The 21,884-nt window shown below is 47.5% G+C and overlaps 1 protein-coding gene across 2 annotated transcripts in view; it reads right to left on the bottom strand.

Annotated features, from left to right (window-relative positions):
• Nucleotides 1-21,638, bottom strand: part of rev3l (REV3 like, DNA directed polymerase zeta catalytic subunit) — a 60,685-nt gene extending 39,047 nt beyond the window's left edge. The window contains exon 1 of one of the 2 annotated variants that reach the window (XM_076083698.1): nucleotides 20,989-21,638. In XM_076083698.1, coding sequence (XP_075939813.1) covers nucleotides 20,989-21,127 — 139 coding nt within the window. In that variant the 5' untranslated portion in view covers nucleotides 21,128-21,638. Of the gene's footprint in view, nucleotides 1-7,458; nucleotides 12,001-20,988 lie in introns of those variants that run through there. The other variant, XM_076083699.1, reaches the window with a different exon arrangement.
• Between the last annotated feature and the right edge of the window lie 246 nt (nucleotides 21,639-21,884).

Below are 21,884 nucleotides of genomic sequence, written 5' to 3'. Positions count from 1 at the left end.
GCATTATTAAATGTGTACTTTTTTTTTGTTAGATGCTGGAAATAAGGTCTGTGATAAACACACGCCTGAGAGATTTTAACATTTTGATGCTAGATATTAAAATGCATCAATAAAGGCAATGAAACAAAAATGTTCCACGTTAATGATAGGCGATAAAATTGTGGGAACATTGTTTTGAGCGTCACATCCCCTCACAAAATGACTAGTTTCACCATCAGAATGGCAATAATTCAGCTTGATAATTTAATTATTTTATCCTCATTCAATTTAGCATTGAGCTAAAACGAAACTCGCGTGCGAATGCTCAAAAGCAGCGCGTCTTTATACTGTACATATAGATGAGGAAGGTGTCATCTTCTCATTAACTGATCATTTCAGCGGTGGCAAACCAGTATTTAATTGGACATTTTGAGAGACTACTAAAAAAAAATCGCACCCTGAAGATTAATAAAAAAAAAAAGTTATTTTATGGCAATTCAAAAATTGTTTAGTAGTAAGAGCAAATCGTCACATTTTACTTGATAAATGACGACAGAAAATGAATCGACAACAATTTGACGATTGTGTGTTTCGGGCTCCTACACACCTCTTGTTGCTTTCCTCACTATTCCCCTGCCATATGTGCCATTTCCTGTCTAGCTTACTACTGGAGGATTTGTGAATGAGGATCCCCCCCCCCTCTCCCTCATTGTTATCTACGGGGCAGCTCCATGACTCAGCAGCAGCCCCACACCTCTGGGTCAGTAAGGCCATGAACAGCGGCAGCTTAGTCATAAAACCAGCCAGTGAGTCTGTCTGTCGGGCAGAACGCTGTTAACCTGTTGTTGGCCATGCCGAACCCCCAGTTCTTGGCTCGAATTCAGCCAGTGTCACCCCAGCAGTTGCTGAGCGCCAGGCGGTCTCCTGGCCGCGGGGAAGACGAGACCAAAGTGCCGGTGGTTTCGTCTCGCTGTTGCCACTTTGGATTCAATCCAAAGAAACAAACCATCCAGGCGTACGCGGACCGTACAGGTGAGTGTCACAGCAAACACACCGGTCTGTGCTGCCGACATCGCTGCTGTTTCGGAGAACAGTGACAGCTGAACGGAGATTTGAGGCAACAAATGTGCGCCTTGTGGTAGCACTTACATCTCTGTTGGCGTCTATATTTTCTGCTTCATCAACATTGTAGGCCTCAGCCTGCAGACCCATGACGCACCCACACTGGTGATTAATTAATTAGCTAATTATCTCGGCTGAATCCGATTAGACCTCATCTCAAGACTGTGTGGAGATTGGCCGTGATTGAAATCGCATCCCAATAAAAGGACAAGCTTTATCATTCGTATTAGAACATGGAGTTCGGTGACTTTACGTAATCCCAGCATTGCTCCACCCACCTTCAACTTTGAGCAGAGGTCTAATCAGCCGGATTAAGTGACCTATGTGTGTGTGTGTGTGTGTGTGTGTGTAGGGCCTTTTTTAAAGGGGTTTGAAGTGTGTTCATGTAGACGCGACACACTGCTCTGATGAAGCAGGGTTCCCTTCGGGGATGAGACCAGAGAGTCGGCGCTGGCCATCGGCCATGCTGGTAACTTTTTCCTTGGCAGTCGGGTCTGTTTACTCTGTCGGCCGCTCCGCCTGCTAACCAGCCAGCTCCAATGCAGTTTGGGAGACCTACTTGCTACAGGGGGAAAAAACACGGTCACATTTCCTGGCGAATGTTACAAATCAGTCGGCGGTGGCTTCCTGCTCAGGAGCTGGGGAAAAAATATGCAAATAAACTTAAGTTGTTGAAGCAGGAAATCCTCATTCCTGATGCCAACGTTACTTCTCTGAGCTTAACATACATGACTGCCCACTGGAGGCAGACACCTTTATTGGTCTGAGGCAGGTTCCCCGAGTACAAACGATCGTTTTACGTGAAAACTCACTCACACAAACCTGGAAGTTGTCCGGAAAAAAAGCCCCAGTCTTAACTGACATCCATAAGTGAGGCATTTTGGGACACCAATTATCCTCAAGCTCATACTGAACTGTACAGGAAATGAGCAAATATACATGACTCAGTGTGTGCTCGACTGTACATTTGAGCAGAGTGCATCGAGTTCATTTCTTTTCCCTCCTTTAACTCTCAGAGGTTCGGGGGAGCGTTCAGACTGTAATCAGATAGACAGCTGCCACGGGGAAGAGTGGATGAGGATGTTAATAAAACCAGTGATGGTATTAATTAAGAAAAGGCCCAGGGAGAGCTGCGTGAAATCCAGGCCCGAGCACTCCCACCGGCTGGAGAGGGGAAGTCAAGAGTACGCGCTACCGACGCACGGCCGTCAACGTAGTGGTGAAAAGTGAGCGACACAACTCCTCAAGACCCGAAGCCAAGCTCCCGCGTCTTTGCTTGCCAGCTAGCTGCTGATTAAAGTAGAAGGGTGTTAGTCCTGAAGTTAGCAACAACTCAGGCTCACTTAAGGTGGGCTGACCTTTTAAGGTGGACCAGCGGTTCTTTAATTGCACACAGAAAGCACACACGCTGGGAGATTCAGTGTGTGTCTCACTGAGCAGCCTGGCAGAGCGCCATGAGACGGAGTGAGAGGTCTGGAGGAGGAAGAGGAGGAAGAGAAAAACATGCATCTGGCTATTATTGGAAACTATAATAACAACCAACCATGAACTAACAGAAACATATAAACACGTTGTTGTCTGCATGGGCACTAACCTGTGAGCATCACACACACACAGAGGAATCCTTAAATGGTTGCACTGATCAGGGATCAGATAAGCAGTACAGCAGTATATTGTGTTAAAGTTGCTGGAGTTACGAGGAGACAGATGTTCGATTTCAGTGTCACTTTAGCTGCCTTTATCTCGCTGCTTCCAAAAGATCGCTCGCTGATGTAGTTGCACACAAAGATAGCATGTGCGTCTTGAAGAGACATGGCGCATTAACACCATAGAAACATCGAGTATCGGGTGAAGGTAAATTAAAACGATATCATGATGGGTAAATGCAATCTTGTATGATTTTGTGTTAGGCAAGAAACTTGAATAAATGCAGTTGTTTGAAGGAGATGTTTTCACAACAATGTGAAATAGATATTAAAGAGGGAGTTTATGCACTGGTATCGGATCGGTACTCGGTAACGGCCGATGCGCACGTTCAGGTATCAGGAAGGAAAAAATGGTATCGGAACAACTCTGTATATAAATGACTAAATCTAAAGGACGTGATGTGAGCTTCTTTTCCAAAACCTATGGACATGCAGAGCATTAATGCCAGTGACATTAACAGTACTCAATATTCTTTTAGCAAGGACAGGTGGGAAGGAGAGGGAAGGAGAAGGTGCCGGGCCAGATTTGTGCCCACACGATTATACTCCATTTATATCTTTTGATTTAGTTCTTTTTTGTGGCATTCTGACAGCTTACGGTGTAAATATAGACAGAAAATATAGGGAGGGACAGACGGTTATGCGGTGCAATAAAAGGTCAGAGGATGAGAGAGAGGAGGAACTCTCTACGAAATTGGAAGCGCTTGTGTGTTGTTGTGCTTCACCCAGCAAAATAAATAAATGTAGTCAATTCCACGCAGAAATAAGTAATCGGCGCGATGAGACCGGCCGATCAATACCTCCTCAGCTCGGGTAGCAACGCTGGCACCGCTCTCTGTGTTCGCTGCCACTGGCCTAATGAGTCGCTGGCCGTGCTTATGTATCCTCCATCCTCCATCATGTCGGGTCATTCCAATGGCTTCCAGCAACTGCTAGCGGTGTACAGCTTCTACATTAAGAGCCTTCATAGAGTAAGCTTCTACGTAAAGTCACAGAGGGACACAATGAGTCACGTTCCAGGGAGAACAGAATGACTGTGATAAGCAGGAGGAGGAAGGGAACAGAGGAGGGCAACAACCCTCTAAATCACACTCTTTCTAATGGATTCACTCTCAGCGTCGTCTCCTTAAATGAACTGCTGGCGAGGAGAGAGGGGACGGAGGGCGCAGACGAGCGGTCGGCGTATGAATGAGAGCCGAAGAGGACTTCGCGCTCGCTGCTTTGTAAACTGATTACACGGGGACTGCTTTGTGCGCCGCTGTCTCTGTGGAGGAGTCGCAGCCGTCAAAGGTTGGGGAGCTGGGGGGGAGGTACCATGGGTGCGCGATGAGGCCTTCTGCATTGTTTTAGCTTCAGGCTCCGAAGTATTGCGCTCACGCCTGCAAACCTCCTCAGTTACGCAACTGCGGCTGGCGCACGGTCCCACCACATGCCTCGCAAGATCTGAAAGTGAATGCCCAAAGCTCCTTTGTTAAGCTTATTGGTCTGTGGTAGCTCCTGCTTCAAAAGCATGCCGGCAATCAGTTAGCCAATCTGTTTCTAAAGAAAGGAAGAAAAAAAACACACACACGCTCTTCCTTTCTTTTCCGTGTTGTTGTACATCAACGGCTGCAGAAAAGTTTAAACAAAAGGTGCATCAACTTCAACAGCAGTAGATGTTGTCGTCTACAGCGCTCACTACAGTGTCGGAGAGCAAATGGCGACTCCAACGGAGGCCAAATAAAGAGAGCGGCAATGCACGAGAGTTTTAAAGAAATATAAAAACATGGCTACATGGGGGATCAATACTGGGACTAACAACAAAAAATCGATTCATGTTCCCAGCAATTTAAGTGCTGTATTTGAATTCAAGTGGTCAGAAAAACACTTTGGGTGGGCTGAGGTGGAAACCACTCAGGTTTTGGAGCTAATGATGGTTGTGGCATTGAACCTTTTAATGCAGATCACGTGCACGCTGTCGGTCATGTAATACAAGAAATGAAACCTTAGTGGATAGGAGGTGAGTAGTAGAGATCTGGCATGAAGTTAGGGGAGATAGAGAGGGAATGAGACGGAGTCAAACCAGCGATCATGTGGTTTGAACTTTAGTAGGCCTGTGTGTTGGCAATAATTGTGGCGATACGATACGTATCATGATATACGATTCAATACATTGCGATACTGTAGGCAAAGAGATATATTGTGATTTTTTAAATCTAATTTTAGTATAAAAAATAAAAAAAAAGTTGTGCATACACAGCATCATAGCACTGCTTTTTGTACAATCTGAGTCACTGTTACAAATCTTTGCGTGTAAACTATTAATCAAATATCGATTCAGTGCTTTTGAGAACGGAAACAGTAAATCAAAACATAATACCGCGATACTCAAGTGCATCAATATTTTCTTACACCTCTACGCCCTTCGGCACGAGGCCCCCTCGGTGCCGAAGGTCTGTTTCTTTATGAATGTGTGGACACGGCTGCACTGCCAGAACACACCTCCTTCACTCTTCTCAACATCTGCAGTTCACCGCATAAACACCAAACACATGGCAGAATAACTCGCTTGTTCTCTCAAACACACACACACACACAACATAAACTGTAGAGCTTGAATCGGTCCAGTTTGGTCTAAACAGCAGTCCCTCATCTTCTGCACTCTCCCAATCTATAAACAGAGCGGCTCTGAGGCTTTTAAACCCCATCGGCTAACTAACGGAGGTTGTATTGAGTGACATTATGACGCGTTCAAGATCCATTCAGTAAAAATGAGTATTAGGTCAAGGTAAATTATAAATGTTATCATGTGTTCAAATGTAATCTTATCCATTTTATATTACAGTGAAAACTTGTTTTTGTTTTTAACACACTGGTATCATATCCGTACGTGTTATTGGCCGGTGTTAGCGATGGGGCTACATCATTAGTCGATGAAAATAAAGAAATAACACGATTTTCCTCACTCTCAACAACATCACCTATACTTCAAAGGTCTTCTCGTTCTTAATAGTTGAGGCTAAAGTTCATTTCTAGAACTCGGAGACGGCAGTTGACGGAACAATCTCGCTTCACGGTCAATCGAGTTAGTTGGTTTGGTTCGTTCTGGAGCTGAGCAGAAGGAGTCTTCAGAAGATGCTTTCAATATTTCAAGGGAGGCGAGGTAAAAGCAGCAGCAGCCGGAGTGACCTGGATAGAAGAGGAGCTCCAGGCAAAAAGTGTTCATTGCAGTCTGGGCAAACCTCCGACACATCACAGTCATGACTGCTTGCAATACGGCATATCAGGTGTGCTATTTGGGGAAGTGCATGAATGCAAAAAACATTCCCAACAATCTGACTCAGTTTTAATTATTTAATTGTTAATGCAAAGCAAACCGTGTTCTGAATCCTACTTATTATGAAGGGCACAACGCTTAATGACCCAGGATAATGAAAAATATATCTCCTCAGTTTTAATCCTGTATCTGTGCGTTACGTGTTCATTTAACGCTTGTTATGCCAAATATATGGAAAAAAATCCCTCTTTTGTAAAATTGTTTCAAATGTTTGATGACTCATCAACTCAAATGAGACTTTGGGAAACCAGATATATACGTGGACAAAAACGTTTGTTTTCATTCCCAAAAACAATGCTCACACTGAGTGGCAAAAGCAACAAAACGGCCAAACTTGGCCAGCTACATTGTTGGTGAGTCGCTGTCGAAGTGTTGCTGAAGCACTAATTGACTTAGTTGTGTTTTGAGGAACGGCATTTTTGTTTAGACGGAACGGTACGGGGTGAAACAAAAACTGATTGGTTAACTCTTCAACGAGTCATCGGAGGGCTGAAAAAACAAGTTGAGACGAGCTGAACGCTAGTTTGTTAGCTTCGTGTCACCAGCTCCCATTGAAAATGACTTGTAGCCTGTTGATGTGTATTGCTCATAGTGTGAACGCAGCATTTAGTCTTATAACCAGAACTCAGCCGCGAGCCACCGGTAAAAGGCCGCCGCATGAAGCTATACGAACCGGCTGACTTTTACCAGAGGGCCGAAAACTTTAGCTTCACAGAATAGAAGCTAAAGACACGCTAACTTCCGTTTCACTGGGACTTTAAGGCCCGTTTTGGCCCCAGTCTTGCCTTCAACAAGGCAACAGTAGTGATGAAGCCCACATCTGGCCCAATCCCTTTGGTTTGGCCTGCAAGTGCCCAACCAGCCTGAGTCAATTCACTGTAATTTTGAGCTTAATCTGAATCCAGTCACCTGTGTCCAACATAATAGCTGTGATGGCAGCGAGCAGGTGAACGGCGACCAATGCATCGTCTCCCTGTCCCAGTTTCATGACATGGAACGGAAACAGCTCCCACATTTTTCCTTAATGACCGCTTTGTAGCCAGCATGTCCCCGCCGCTCAAGCTGAGCCTGCTGGAGGACAGGCATGGACGGGCCTCGGTGCCAGCTATCCCCCCCCCCCGACGTCTCTCTGGCCGAGGAGACAGACGGCACAGCGGAGCCAGTCGTCTGAGGCAGACAGCACGAGGCTGACCAGATGGAAGGCGCTCCGTGCCAGAACCTTCTTCGTTAGGCAGACAAAGTAACAATGCATAAACGCAGAAATCGAGGTTGGCCGCGGCGCGGTGGCGGCCCGGCCGACGCCGAGACTGTGCGTGCCGGTCTTCCCGTCATTACCTCCGGGGTTGAGATTCCTGTGCGTCTGCCCGGCTGGCGAGGACGGAGTGCAGACGGAGGCAGCGGACTCAGACGGACCGGGTCAGGGATGAATCAAAATCAAGATGGACACACAAAAAGCAGGAAAATAATGGGAGGAAATCTGGCCTCCTCTCCTGGCAATGAATCAAAGAGCAGAACTTGTTGCATTATTATAATTCAAAAGCAAGTGTCTTGAAATAATTAACAGATTTGATATCAAACTCCAGCGACAGTATAAAATAAAAATAACTTTGCATCGACACAGCAGATGAAGTAATCGGTCATCTCTTAGGGCAGACAGACACGGGGCTGCGCTGCTGGGGCCGATGTGAGACAAGGACTGTGGATCCAAAGGAGGTTTCGTGAAACGTCCAAATCCAACCAAGTGATCGGTCGTCTGTTTTCAGGGTTGAGAGGAACACGGTCCAACCTGAGCTGGTCCGACCCAGATCCACTGTTACTGGGGCTGCTATTCATCCTGTGTGTGAGTCAGATGTTCTCCACCTCAGTGAAGTCAGCTCTCGCACGCACGCACGCACGCACACGCACACGCGCGCACACACACACACACACACACACACACACACACACACACACACACACACACACACACACACACACACACACACACACACACACACACACACACACACACACACACACACACACACACACACACACACACACACACACACACACACACACACACACACAGGGAGGCTCAAGACTTCTGACAGACAAATGGAAATCTGGGAGGCTGTCAACGATCTCCCACAGAGTAAAAAAACCCCGTCTCCATGCACAAAACTGCACCGGTCACATTAATCACAACGCAGTGTGTGTGTGTGTGTACGCAGAATGTGAGACATGGCCTGCATGAGTAGCAGAGTGCTGCCTAACCAAAGAAGGCAGAGTGAAATCAGAGCTTTTGCAGCTCACACTAGCGGTGGGAGCCCTTAAACTAGACATCTGTTGTTCACAATCTGTGACACTTTTGTCACACTATGCGATGAATAAAGACGACGTTTACCTTCAGTAGTGAAGAGCTAACAAAGTCATGTGACCGTGGTGTAGTTCGCTCATAGCCTAACGTAAGGTAAAAAGCAGTAGGACAACTTGATAAACATAATATTATGTTTGCATATAAACGGAGCTACTAGTGTCTGAAAGGCTGTGAGCATTTACTGCCGAGCTAAGGCCTGCAACATGAGAAAGATCATGAAGGAGAAGAGGCACACAGCGCTCGTTGTGTTTGTTTACTAGTAAATTCAGGTTGTAATAAACCAGAATTACTCTTTACACAATACGATGTTTTTACAGTTTGAGCGGCCATGTCTCTCCAAGACACCACGAGAAGACTGTTTTCCATTCAAGGACACAAGCATGAGCTTTGCTTCCTTCAATGTAATATCCACATGCTGACTAGTACCCTTCCACTGCTCAACAACTGCCGAGGTGCCCTCGAGCAAGGCACGTCGGTCTTGTTCCGGCGGAGCTGGCCGGTGCAGTTCTCTGGCTCGAACGAGTGACAGCAAAAGTGAGTAGAGCAGGTCACACACGCTCGGTCCTATCCAGAGATAAAAGAAGAACAGGGCTCAAAAAAATCTGATCACGTCGAAGAGATCAAAAGCCGTCAGTCACCTGAGCGGGAGTCAGAGGAAGGGTAGACGAGATAGGAATCGCTCACAGGCGATGCAGAGGGGCGAGCAAGAGGTAAGGAGACGAACCGTTTCCTGGTGACTCGGGGAGTTCTTGATGACATAAATCCAACTCTCAGGGAGAACACAGCCTGTGTTTTCCAACAGGACAACTCCACATCTGGAGAAGGATGAAGAGAGAAGCCCCTTGTCCGTCCACGCCTATTGTCCACCTGTGATTTGGTGGCTTGTCCGCTGATCTCTGCCGGTTTGAAACCAGACCCCATCACATGTGTACAGTCGGTGAGAGAGAGAGGAGAGGAGGAAGAAATCCGTCATCTGTCCTATTCTGTCACCCTTTCGATGTGCATATTAAATATGTACATCAAAATCGCAGTGGAGATGAATAACATTGCAGATGTTTTCACGCTCTGTGGGGGTTGAAAGGTTGCTCCATCTACTGTATAACAACAAGAAGCAATGGAGGCAGTTATTCTTGAAACTAAGGAGTGTTTCAAGTAGTATTGCATTATACCGACGGGTGTTGCTATTATTTCATCTGCCCTGTTCATTTCAATGAGTGTGGGCTACGTAACACTTCTCCGTATATAGAGTATGCAGAGTTACTGGTAACTGTGATCCTGCCTCGTCCTGCATTTTGTTTTGAGCAATATTTGGGTGGAAACAGCTGGTGTAGAGTAAAGAGACGGGAAGCAAGAGGCTAGAGAGAGAGAGAGGGGCGAGAGAGAGAGAGGCGAGAGAGAGAGAGAGGGGCGAGAGAGAGAGAGAGAGTCCATCCAGTGAGAGTGTAATTAGCAGGCCGAGGGTTTACAGGAAGAACCCTGTGAACTAGGACGCTTTATTCCCACATGACCTGGGCTGAACTTCTTCTCGGAGCAGACAGGGACGGGGGAGGAAAAAAAGCTGTACAGTTTTGGGCTGAGCATGAATACATGGAGCATCAGCGTAGGCCACGAAGGCCGGGAACGGCCCGAGCAGAGGCAGGGCCGGGACGGGAGAGGGGGGGGCACACATTGGTCCTGCAGCGAAGCATGAGGAGGAGGAGAGACAGCAACGAGGGAAGAGGAGACGAGAGTAGTGCAGATGCAGTGAGGTGTAGTAGGACAGAAGGGCTGGAAGAGTGAGCTGGAGTAGGAGTTTAATTAAATTATGCTGCATCAACATGCAATGGAAAAAAAAAAAATAAAAAAAAAATGAAAATGCACTTCTATGCAAGAGAAGAGAAGTGAAATTAAATTTTGCTCCGAAATAAAAAAGGTATACGCATAGACTGGCCCTTTCAATTATTTGATTTGATCTGTGCAGTGGAGCCGGGTAGTTGTCGGCCACTGCTGAGCTGTGATTGGCCAGTCTGTGTTTGAGGGGCGGGACGAAGGGTCAATTGTGTTGTGAACTTCTATAGAGGAAGGTTTTCTTTTCCTGATGTTATCACAAAGAAATGCATCATGGTCCGCGGCCCTTTGGCGGCCAGAGGTGCTTGTAGGACGGTTAAATAGTTTGGATGTCTTAATTGCGACCGGGACCTTTGTTGCATGTCACACCCCCTCGCTATGTCCTGTTGTTTCCTGTATTAGATCTCCACTATGGAACGTCTAACCAAGGCAAACAAAAACGCACACGAAAAAGAAATACATGCGGGAAAAGGTGCAAGTGGAGTTCAAACAGCCCACAGCTACAACTCTAAATAAAAAACAAACCCTGGACTCCCACAGCCACTCTACTTGAACCCCCCTCTCTATTTGCCCCCACTAATGACTGCCGCCATGTTAATGTTCAGGCATGCGAGTGTGTGGGTCTACAAGATAAGAACAACAGGTGGGCGTAGAGGGCCGAGGGGGATTGAGAGTGTGTGTGAGGCTTTGAGTTGAGGGAGGGGAGGGGGCAAAGACCGAACTCTCTCTCTCTCTCTCTCTCTCTGTGTGCTATGCGGCAGCTCTCCGTGGAGGCAGTCCAGGACAATCTGAGAGGAGGAGGAGGAGGAGGAGGAGGAGGAGGGACGGCGGGGTGAGATGAAAGGAAACGCCGATGTGATTCAGGGAGAGAAAAGTGAAAACCCTCGAAACTGGAACGGCATGTCGAGGAAAACAAAGGATTGTGGAAGACAGAAGGAGGGGGGGAGGAGGAGATGAGGGGAGGCCCAGTACAGCAGAACAAGAGACACAGAGTGTGACCAGAGGAGGGGAAAACCTCAGAGTGCCTGCACCTCGCACACATGCAGATATATTCTCTCTCACACACAGTTTTTCTGTGGGGATGCTTAGGACATTTCCAAAAAAGGGCCTTCTTCTGAGCTTTTTCTTGACAACAACAGTTTAGCATCCTACCAACCTACGTCTCCGACTATAACCCGGGTCGTGGTTTGGATCTCTGTACAGCCAGCATGTGATGTGAACAGATTCTCAATGCAATCGTATTAGGTCCGATGACCGTCCATCCAGATTGTAAATAAATAAATCCTGAGGTTTCATAACGGGAGGCGAGTGCCGAAGACGCTGCGCTCTCTTATGTAACGCATTATGTAAAGCTCTTCTCCCGCTCATTATGGGAGACATTTAGTGTAATAATGTGCGCCCCCATTTTAAGCAGCCTTAATGAATGCAGATCCTCCTCTGACCGCAGATATATATCAGTGGGACTGGCAGATCTAGTATGGAGTACCTTGAGAGGGGGAGGAAGGGGAGTGGTGGGGGAAGAGAGGATGATGGGGAAAAACAGGAGTCGATAAGAAACAAGGAACGATGAAAGATGTTCATTTAAGAGGGATGGGATCAAATAGAGCAAGACAAAAGGAAATGCCTTTATAAAAAACATGACATGCCATGACGTGACACATTTAACAATGAGCGTGAGGAGCACTGGCTGCCACGGCTCAGATGGAGGGGGGGGGGGGGGGGGGCGACGTCTCGCCAGACAGCGGGAGAGATTTCCGAGCTCTGCCTGCTCTCCTTCTCTGAGCTCCCGACACAATTTGATATTCACGGCGCGTCCCGCTCGCCGCCACACATCACAAGGAGCGGGGACGGCGGCTCGGCTGGTGCATTGGGGCGAGCGAGACTCACTCACTCGCACGCGCACACACGCTCGCTCGCTCGCTCACTCTTCCCTGGCAACCCCCCACCAACAGTCCGCTCTCAATCCGACACAGGACGGCCGTAAACGCAGCTGAGATATTGCTGTGACTGGAGCAGATTACAGTGGTGAGAGAGAGCGAGCGCGAGAGAGAGAGCCACGAAGAGAACCGAGCACGTCTAGACAGAATGAAAAGTCTTTTTTTTTATAGTTCTGACGTCAGAGGTGGTAAATGTCTCCCAAAAATAAAAAAAACGCTCATCAGACCGTTCTCCAGAGCCGGTGGTCTGTTAAGTAGCAGCAACAACAACCCCTCCAGCCACCACCACAAACACAAGCCTGCTTCTATTCAAAGACACACACACACACAAGCTGGGCTATTTTTAGAGCTGGGCTTCCAGAATATCCCCCCTCCCCTTTTTAATAAGCCTGCCCTCACAACTCACTGTACCCTGCTACCGAATTAAACATTGATCAAAAAAAGACCCGTTGGTTCCCACCGCAAGTGAAGGAATGTACTGACTTTAAGCAAATACGCCGTGAGGCTGAAAGCATGAATAAAGGTTTGGTAAAATCCAGAGCTTATGCTTATGCATATTTGTTTCACTGCATTGCAATTTGAGAAGTGATCAACGATCCCTGTAATAACTAATAAAAGATAGATCCTCGGCGATGCTTAGCCAAGGGTCAATTGGGGCACAACTGGGTGAGACAGGAAATGTACCGTTAAGGGACAATCAGTCGGCCCGGTGCACAGTAGAACATGTTTTTGGTAACTGTTATGAAGTCTGGTTGCTCCCTTGCTGTGGGAGGGTCACAACGCTGTCATTGCCCTTCTAAACAGCTGAACCTTGACCGTGGTCATTCTTAGACATGGTGGATGTTTCCATCAGCTGTCTTTGAGTGAGAGTACTCAAACAAGTCGAGGTGTCATTCTGCACAGTGTCACAGGGGAAGATATTGAGCAATATAAGGTTGTGTTTCGACTGGCGGGAAAAGTGTCGATTCACTCTGGGAAGCTACGGTAAAGATGTGCCCGTTCAAGTTGAAAATGTTTTAATTTCAACTGACGCAAAGACGAGACACTGTGCACACATTGCGAGATAGCTAGCTATAGCAAACTTTTGGTATATTGGCCTATGTTTGTTGCAAATAAACATGGGTTTCTGCAACGTCCTCCATCATGTTTAATAAGGTCTGAGCAGAGACTAAGAAGCCAGGTTTCACATCAACAGCAAAATAGGAAGACTTCACATGCAGAGGCAAGAATCCTGTGAATCCAACTTTTGCACAACAATGCATTAATCACAAAGCTCATGTGATGGAGCATTAGTGCGTTCCTATAATAACAGGAAGCAGTGCTACTCCACCCTAATTTGCAGATATACCCAATGCCACAGATTAAAACTTAAATCGCTTTGTTTGTCTTTATGTGCACGCAAGCGCCCGTGTACACCCACTCACACACACACACACACACGGGCCTCATTATCATCCATGCTGAATGGCACAGCATGGTAGGTTCAAAGTGTTCTCTCCCTCCAGCAGCGATTCCAGCTTTCCTCGGCCTGCCAAATCCTCTCATTCTTCTTAAACAAGGTCTTAATCTGCTTTGAAACACTGCGGAGTTCTCCTGCAGCACTGCTAGCGGCCCTGGGGGAACGCAGAGGGGGAAGTCTCCCTCCCTCGCCAGCTCGCTGGACAAAGTGGGGCCCCTCCTCTTTCTCTCTGTGGGGACAGTGGTGCAGGAGGAGAGGGGAGGAGCCCCCGACACTGAGCGGGGAGGGGGGGACCTGAAATGACCCCGGCACCACTTTCTCTCTTCGGACCACACAGAACCACATTGCAGGAGCCTGATTCGTGGGGGAAGAAAGACGAGGTGCTGCCAGAATGGAGGAGAAATCTCTAGCAGACACCATGGCGATGAACTAAATCATATCACCTGATTGGCAACGCCATCTCACTCAGTCACGACCCGAATATCCTAAACGATTGTGACACACACAGGGCAGGCACTGCAATGTAAATTTGTTGCCCTTTAGTCCCCTTTGTCTTATAGAAAAGAAGCAACTTACAGATTGAAATGGCAGTATGACAATATCACGTCATCAGAGTGCAGATGCATCGACTGTTCTGCTACCGCAGTGGTTTAACGGACCGTAGTTGATCCATACGGGTCACGTGTTTTTGGATCACTCAATAAAATAAGGGTAAAACAGAAACAATCTGCATCGACTGAAATGACTCATCTACGATCTGCAATTGGTACAGAGGCAAGAAAAACATGATCGGGGAGTCTCTAAAAGTTATATTTGATCCCACCCATGACTCAAAACCGTGTCAATCTGCCACCAACCCCCCAACCCACCTTATTTCCATCACACTGATGGAGGGCGGTCTATGGTCCTGAATTTGTGTGTGTGTGTGTGTGTGTGACTACTTATAACTGGATAACAATGCCACAGTCTGGTGACGGTAATGAATCTGACATCCAGGAGTCTAGCCAACATTTCCACACATCCAAGTCTCTCTTTTGCAAAGCCAAGAATGTGGAGTTTCTTAAAATAAAACAGTGGGCGATGCGGTGCATGAGCTGTTCGCACTACGACCTCAAAGCCTGATCGGCCTGGTGAGCGGAGTCGAATCCCTGCAGCTCGGGAGCTGAAAGAACGTGCCGGTTCAGAGGACGGTCAATGCAGCATCACGAAAAAAACCTGAACACTTCGGGTCAAGCCTGCACGATAATGAACGGGCTTTCAACAGTGGAAGAAAAAACAGTAATCAGCCTAGTTAACGTGAGGTCGCCCAACGCACCCGACGCTGACAGGAAGTGCATTGGGGACGAGGACTGCTGCAGTGTCAGGCCAGTCACGCCTTCGGATACCCACTGAGGAGCCTGAGGGAGCTATTAGAGCCATCAATCATACCAACTGCAGCAGCAGCAAGGACACCGAGGCAGCTGCTGTGAACTCACAGCTCCTTCAAGACAAAAGGAAATCTCCAGGATCCACCAGGTAGCGGCTACCAAGTCCTCGTCTGCTCTCGCAAACCGCAGAGTGGCCGTGGAGTTTAGGACGCAGGACACGGCGTCCGCAAGGAGCCGAAGAGGTTATGGCGTAAACCAACCAGACCGAGGGTCACCAACCTGTCGTACGCGATCCACCCACTGAGGTCAAAATCTAATTGCAAAGCATTTCAATTGAGGGGACATTCAAAAGCTTTCCATTGCCAAAGGATATGCAGGTTTGTTTCAAGAGGATGACAGTGTGAGAGACAGACAAAGGCTGGTATCGAACCAGAGACCTTGTTGGCACGTGCCTTAACCGTTAGGATAACTTCATGTGCACAACAAGATAAAAACACTTTCCGTGCTTTATCCCCACCCAGTGGATTTGTTTTAAATACTGGAGGGATGTTAAAAGATAAAACCGCCACAATGAGCAGGTTGGATGAAAAGTTGCAGATATCTGCAGCCTCACAATCACCTCCATATGGCTTTGACACCATTAAAATGCACAAGTTTTGAGTCGTATACTGGCATTTGCTTGCAGCGTTGCATTCAATGACAGTTCGACAGCGCGACAAATTAGCAAATTCCTGGTGGACTTCTGATACTATAGATCTCAGATAATTGATGACTTCAGATAAATCCGCATTGGGGACCAATACATCACCTTCACCTACATTGTGCTCAAGCCCTTCCGCCTCTGTGACTGTAATCCACCACAAAAGGGCCACCAGTGGTCCCGAGGTATTCAGGGAGAGGACAAAGCCTCCTCCCACATAAAGCTCACACAGAGCTGTGTGAAAAGGGAGGGGGAGGTTTCTAAAGCTCTTCACTGTGGCTGCCCTGACCATGTCTGGACAAGCCTCTCTGGAGACGTGACGGAAATGGTACCGCTGCCAGCACGGCAGCACCTGAGGATCATACAGGATTCATATATGCTGAGTAATATGTACACCTTGATGCTTTCGGTTGACAGCCCATAATCCCCCATGCATGTTTGGTTCACTTCTTGCAATTGGGGTCGGATTATGTTGTCACTGTAATTGAAGCGATCTAGGGTTTGTTTGGAAACATTCCGGGAACACCACCGACCGGTTGCTTTGGGATTGTGGTCCGCATCAGAGTACGACTACTTCGTTCACGACTGCCCAAACAAACCGCACCAGAGTTCGATTTAAAACGGACTAAATGTTGGTCTGTGATAGCGGCCTTATTCAAGAGAGAGCAATAACGTAGGGATTTACCAGCCACTGTAACGTACACTGCTTTCCTGGTCTGACAGAACGCATCACCCCTCTACGCTAAAACTTGAACAAGCTGCCGGGACTTCGTAACTCGAAAAAATGAAGCATGAAATGCAGCGCTTCAATAATAAACTACTTTGTGGATTTCTTTTGATTGCTTAGACTCTCGGTTGATAAGATGCAGCGATCCAAATTCTTTTACGATACCGATTGTGATAAATCAACTCTGGGCGTCCGCCGATACAGAGTGCTATTCCAAAACCAGTTCTTCCTTTTTCCAAAATGTGTATATAGTGTAAATCTGTATACCTCACACTGAACTCATTTTGGGATCATTTTTATGCAAAGTAATATGAGGCCAGTGTTTGTTGGAATGACTGGAACTGATGGCACAAACACTTTTTCTTATGACACTGGTACAGAAACATCATGGCCTGACCTGTGTCCTCTGCCTTTATGCCCCCGACCAACTCCTCATGAGAACGGAAGCCTCGGCATCACCACAGCCAAAATCCTGTAACACATCCCTTCCTCTGGTTTGACTTCTAAAAAAAAAAAAAAAAGCCCCGACAAGAAGCTGAGCCTCTATCTGTGTGCAAAAACATCAGAGGAGGAGGATTAGCGTGGAGCAGCGCTCGGCCTCTCTTTGTGACGCTCCTCTATCGCCAACACAGCTCCGTCTCCATCTGGTAAACCCGCATGTAGCCAACACATGCCGGACTAAACCAAACAACACTGGAATGTTATATTTTAAAAAATTGTAAACAAAAAAACACATCCAAAAACACCATTCCATCAAATGGGCATATCACTCAATTACAGTGTGATTAGAAGCAACCGGAGCAGCATACTGGGAGAGAGAGGACAGTAAACAGTTAAAGGGACGATGACCTTCTGCCTAATGAGCCACAGAGTCCTTTTGAATCCGCCTATTATCCTATTAATGGATCCGGGAGGAATTCCTTCAGATGGCATTAAGGGCTCCCCTGGAGAGAGCTCAACGTGGGAGGGGGACGAAGAGGCCCCTCGGGTTTCACTCCTCCATACGCTTCATGCCTGGCCCCCTCTCATTCAGGTCAATCGGTCATGCACTCCCTCCCTCAATAAACACTCAAGTGCACATGTCCGAAGTAAGGAACCAAAACAGTGTGGCTCCCGCTGTCGTGGGGCCTCCGGGGGCCAAGCTCGCCGGCATCAGGGGGAGATCAATGCTGTCAAAACCTGAAAAGGTTGCAGCCCCCTCAACCGCGACTCTCTGCGGTGTGAGAAAAAGGCTCAAAGTTTACCTCCCTGAGAGACTTTTCAACCGCAAGCACACAAACACAGTCGGTGATTAGATGCTGATCACGAGTGTGATTCTCACAACAAAGGCACCCCCCCCCCCCCCCTCCCTATTCCAGAAATGGATGCATGTACAGTATGTGTGCGGCACAAGTAGGCCAGCCACCGAATGCTAAGAATGAGAGGAGGGAAAAAAGAAGGAGGAAAAAAGGCAGGAAGCGTGGCATCGAATTACACAGGGCTGATTGGTGAGTGTGCTTGGGTCAGGGAAGGACAGGGACTAAGAGGCCTGGGGGTTGTAGCCAGAGCCACATGGCACAGATGCACTGCTGACCGCCTACACCGGGGTAAATGCCGCGATGAGCTAAAAGCCGACACACATTAGGAAAGAGCTGCTCGTGAATTCCTCCCCCTGAGGCAGACAACACAAATCACTAAGGAGGACAACGGGAAATATTGCGAAGTAGCTCCTTTTGAGTGGGCGTGGTCTGTTCCTGATAGAGGGAAAAAAACGTCCGCCTCTCCGCCTCAATGTGTTTCCAGATGGTGATGTAATTTTATTTCTGGAAACGCAGAGCTAACTCGGGACTCCGGCTCGCCCTGAGTGATACGTGAGCTGAGCAAGAGCAGAGACAAAAAAAATTCGCGGACACACACACACACACACACACACACACACACACACACACACACACACACACACACACACACACACACACACACACACACACACACACACACACACACACACACACACACACACACACACACACACACACACACACACACACACACACACACACACACACACACACACACACGATTCAAACCACATTTATAACGAAGAAGCAATGCCAATTACTGTGTTTGTGTACACACTCACCCTGGTATCGTGCATGCTGGCTCATTTGGATGGAAAAAAACAACAGACTCCTGCAAAAGTAGTCCCTCTCAATCATCTCTTATGACCCGCTAGAACTGTATCTGCCCTGTACTCTGCCTGGAGTTTCTTATTTTGCTGTGGTCGGGGTGTTGCTGGCCATCAAACTTTGGGCAGGAAGCTACGAACATGGCGGACACAATGGCGAATATAACCAGGTGGACTAAGTGATAGGGTTAGGGCTGCTGAAATTAAACAAATATATTATCAATGACATTTTGGGGGAAACACTGTTGGTGATGTCAGCGGGGATTTACACAGGAGATAGGTAAAGACAATCATTAATGGATAAACTACTGTAACTAACCAAGGACAACCAGCCACCCAAAATACAAAGTCACCAGGACCCACAGTCAGAACCAGCACAACGATGAGATGACTGGTTTGAAAAATACCAGAATTGACCTTTAAAGTGGACAAGGGCTGAAATTATGTTAACATGAATCAACTGTTTGATGGGCAGACAGTTAATCGCCTGCAATTTGTACCATCAATTAATCACAATAATCATATATTGTCCTTTATTTCATTGTAGATTGGGTGTTAGTCTATAATTCCCATCGGAATTTCCCAAAGCCAATTTTTTTTTGCCATTTTTGCTTGACGATGACTCGCGATTCAGACAATCGACTAAGTTATGTCTGATTGACCAGATTCAATCAGTGTAGGTGCACTGTACCTCCAGACCCTAGAGCCTTAAATGCAACGCAGTGTTCACTGGGCTTGAATCAGTGTTGATGAATTGCTCCAAAAACATTTATTCTCTGACAACATACCTCGGCTGCCTCTGCTGCAATGTGTGTGTGTGTGTGTGCGTGCAGCCCCCTCATATCCGCATGCGAACGTGCAGGTTTATGACAGAACCAAATTAGACCCGACACCCTAACCCTGACCCACAGTCCCTTCATTTCTCCACTCCAAATCCTTTAATCCTCACTGAGCTGCACCCTGTTGGACGCTGCTCCGGGTCGTCCCGGGGAGGAGCACCGCCACAGCCCTGTAGGGGGGGGGAGAGGGGGGAGACAAGTTTGACTCCCATTTTCCCCCCACTGGGGTACTGGCAAACCCTGTTAAACAAACATATATATATATATATATATATATATATATATATATATATATATATATATATACATACACACACACACATACATGGCCACTGTACTGCAATGGTGAGTTTTTTACCTGACAAATAGGGTTGAGGAGACGGCACAGCATTCGCAGGAGGGTTTGGCTGGGTTTTAATGCCGTGCCATTGTGCAGGAAATGGTTCTATTGTTTAGCACGGTGGGGATTAAGGTACCCAGAGTGCTCGGCTGTAATGGGTTTATCAGAGAGCAGGGCATGTGGCAAAATCTCAAAGAAATACACTTATATGCTCTTTTTTTCCATGGTGTATATATATATTTTTTTTTTACACCAGCAATCTCTCCATATGCAGGTATTGTACTGTCAATATGCACTGCACATTGATTTTCACACAATAAAGGATTCTGTTTTCATGGACAGCGTGTGTCTCATTGTTGTATCCTGCATATTAATGCGCTGTCATGATGTCTTTTCATACTGTAGTTTTCCATACCACACAATTGACACCAGGTTGCAATCACAGAACCCCTCTATGCATCTGAATCTCTGCTACCAGTATATCGCGCCATTTATCGAGCTGCTAATCTTGCTGCAGTCACTTGATCCCCCCCCCCCCGTTTCGCTCCTTTTTTTTAACTGTCGTTTTACTTGTACTCCACTGAAAAATGAATAAATAAATAAAAATAAAGCTCAAAGAGGAGGCAGCATGATGTAGTCTAGACTGTCCACGCGCCACAGGTTGCTATAAACACAATAGAAACCAGCATAAAAGGGAGGTATACAAACTGTCCCTGAATGCCACATGTGGCAGGTAGAGACACAAGTCGAGCCCTGATAGACCAGAGCCTCCACCACCACCACCATACCACGATGGAGCGGGGGAGCGAAAACAAAGCAGAGCCGTGTGCGGAGGGAGGGGGAGCAGAGGAAGGACTCCCACCGCTGCGGACAGACCCGTATGCAAAGCAACAGCGGCGCAGACCGCGTTAGTACAATTTGTCAACACCCTACATCATCTTCATGTTGACATTTTGCATACTAGACCCGTTAGATTTCCTCTAAACAATACGAGTGCGTGTGCGCGCGCGCGTCGAAACAGCAACCAAAACCAGGTTTAACATGCCGCGTGCTGCTGTGCTGCAAGAAGCACAGCCACCATTAGCTGCCTTTAATAATGAAGAGAAAAACACACACACAAAATACACATAAGAGTTGGCTAACCTGCAGGTGTTGCTCCAAATATCCGGACCACCGGCACTTTCTTCACGCCGCTCTCCCTGAATTCAGAATAGCAGACGTCCAGGTCTTTAATGGGACTTGCCAAATAGAAGTCCGCGGTGACGATACGCACGGCAAACATGACTGCCGCGTCCGCCAAGAGAGGTACCGAGCGTCAAAAAAGCCCAAAAAAACTACTGTTAGGGGTCCATGCGACGTGGGCACCGCTGCGGCCAGTCGACACCAGCCGAGGGGAGCGCTGTCACGGCGGTAAAACAACGACAAAGCGGAGGGGAAGCCCGGTTGTGTCCCATGAAAAAGACGTGAACAAAGATTCCCGCGGCTCCAGTGCGCCCCGAGGAGCCGCCGTTGGAGGCTCCGCCGCAGACGGGGAGAGCTAAACTCGACGGCGGGGAGTGATTACTGGACGCTCCGCAGTTGTCAGGTCCATGTTGTTCTTGTAATTGTTGCTGTCCCGTGATTCCAGCTCTCTCGCTCCGTGGTGTTTTTGTTTATCAGCCAGGAAGACGTCCCCCAGGCTTCCGGTATGTAGCGTTATCTTTCCAAATCACGCCTCAGAACTAGTCCCAGCCAGTCCCGTTGTATCAGACAGCCCCTCTGATGTGCTCCTTCTCCTTCCATAACAGGCTAGCCCGCGTTAGCTAACATATGAGGGGAGGTAAGCCCGTTAGAAAGCACGAGAATAGTACTTCCGACTACGTTTTTTCAGAATAAAAGCGGCGTCGAAGAGTCACCAGCGCAGTAACACAAAAGCACACAGAGAAATGAAAACGACGGATTTATTTTGGAGGACTCACATCTGGCACATTTGTTTATGGCCAGCAGTTATAGATTGGGAGGCATCGCTGATTTGATCGACTGCCTGGCCGGATAACACG

Source organism: Anarhichas minor, unplaced genomic scaffold, assembly GCF_050575085.1.
Source record: "Anarhichas minor isolate MPS153535 unplaced genomic scaffold, ASM5057508v1 ptg000136l, whole genome shotgun sequence".
NCBI lineage: Eukaryota > Metazoa > Chordata > Actinopteri > Perciformes > Anarhichadidae > Anarhichas > Anarhichas minor.
The sequence above is the reverse complement of the archived record's forward strand: the minus strand, read 5'-3'. Positions and strand labels throughout refer to the sequence as shown.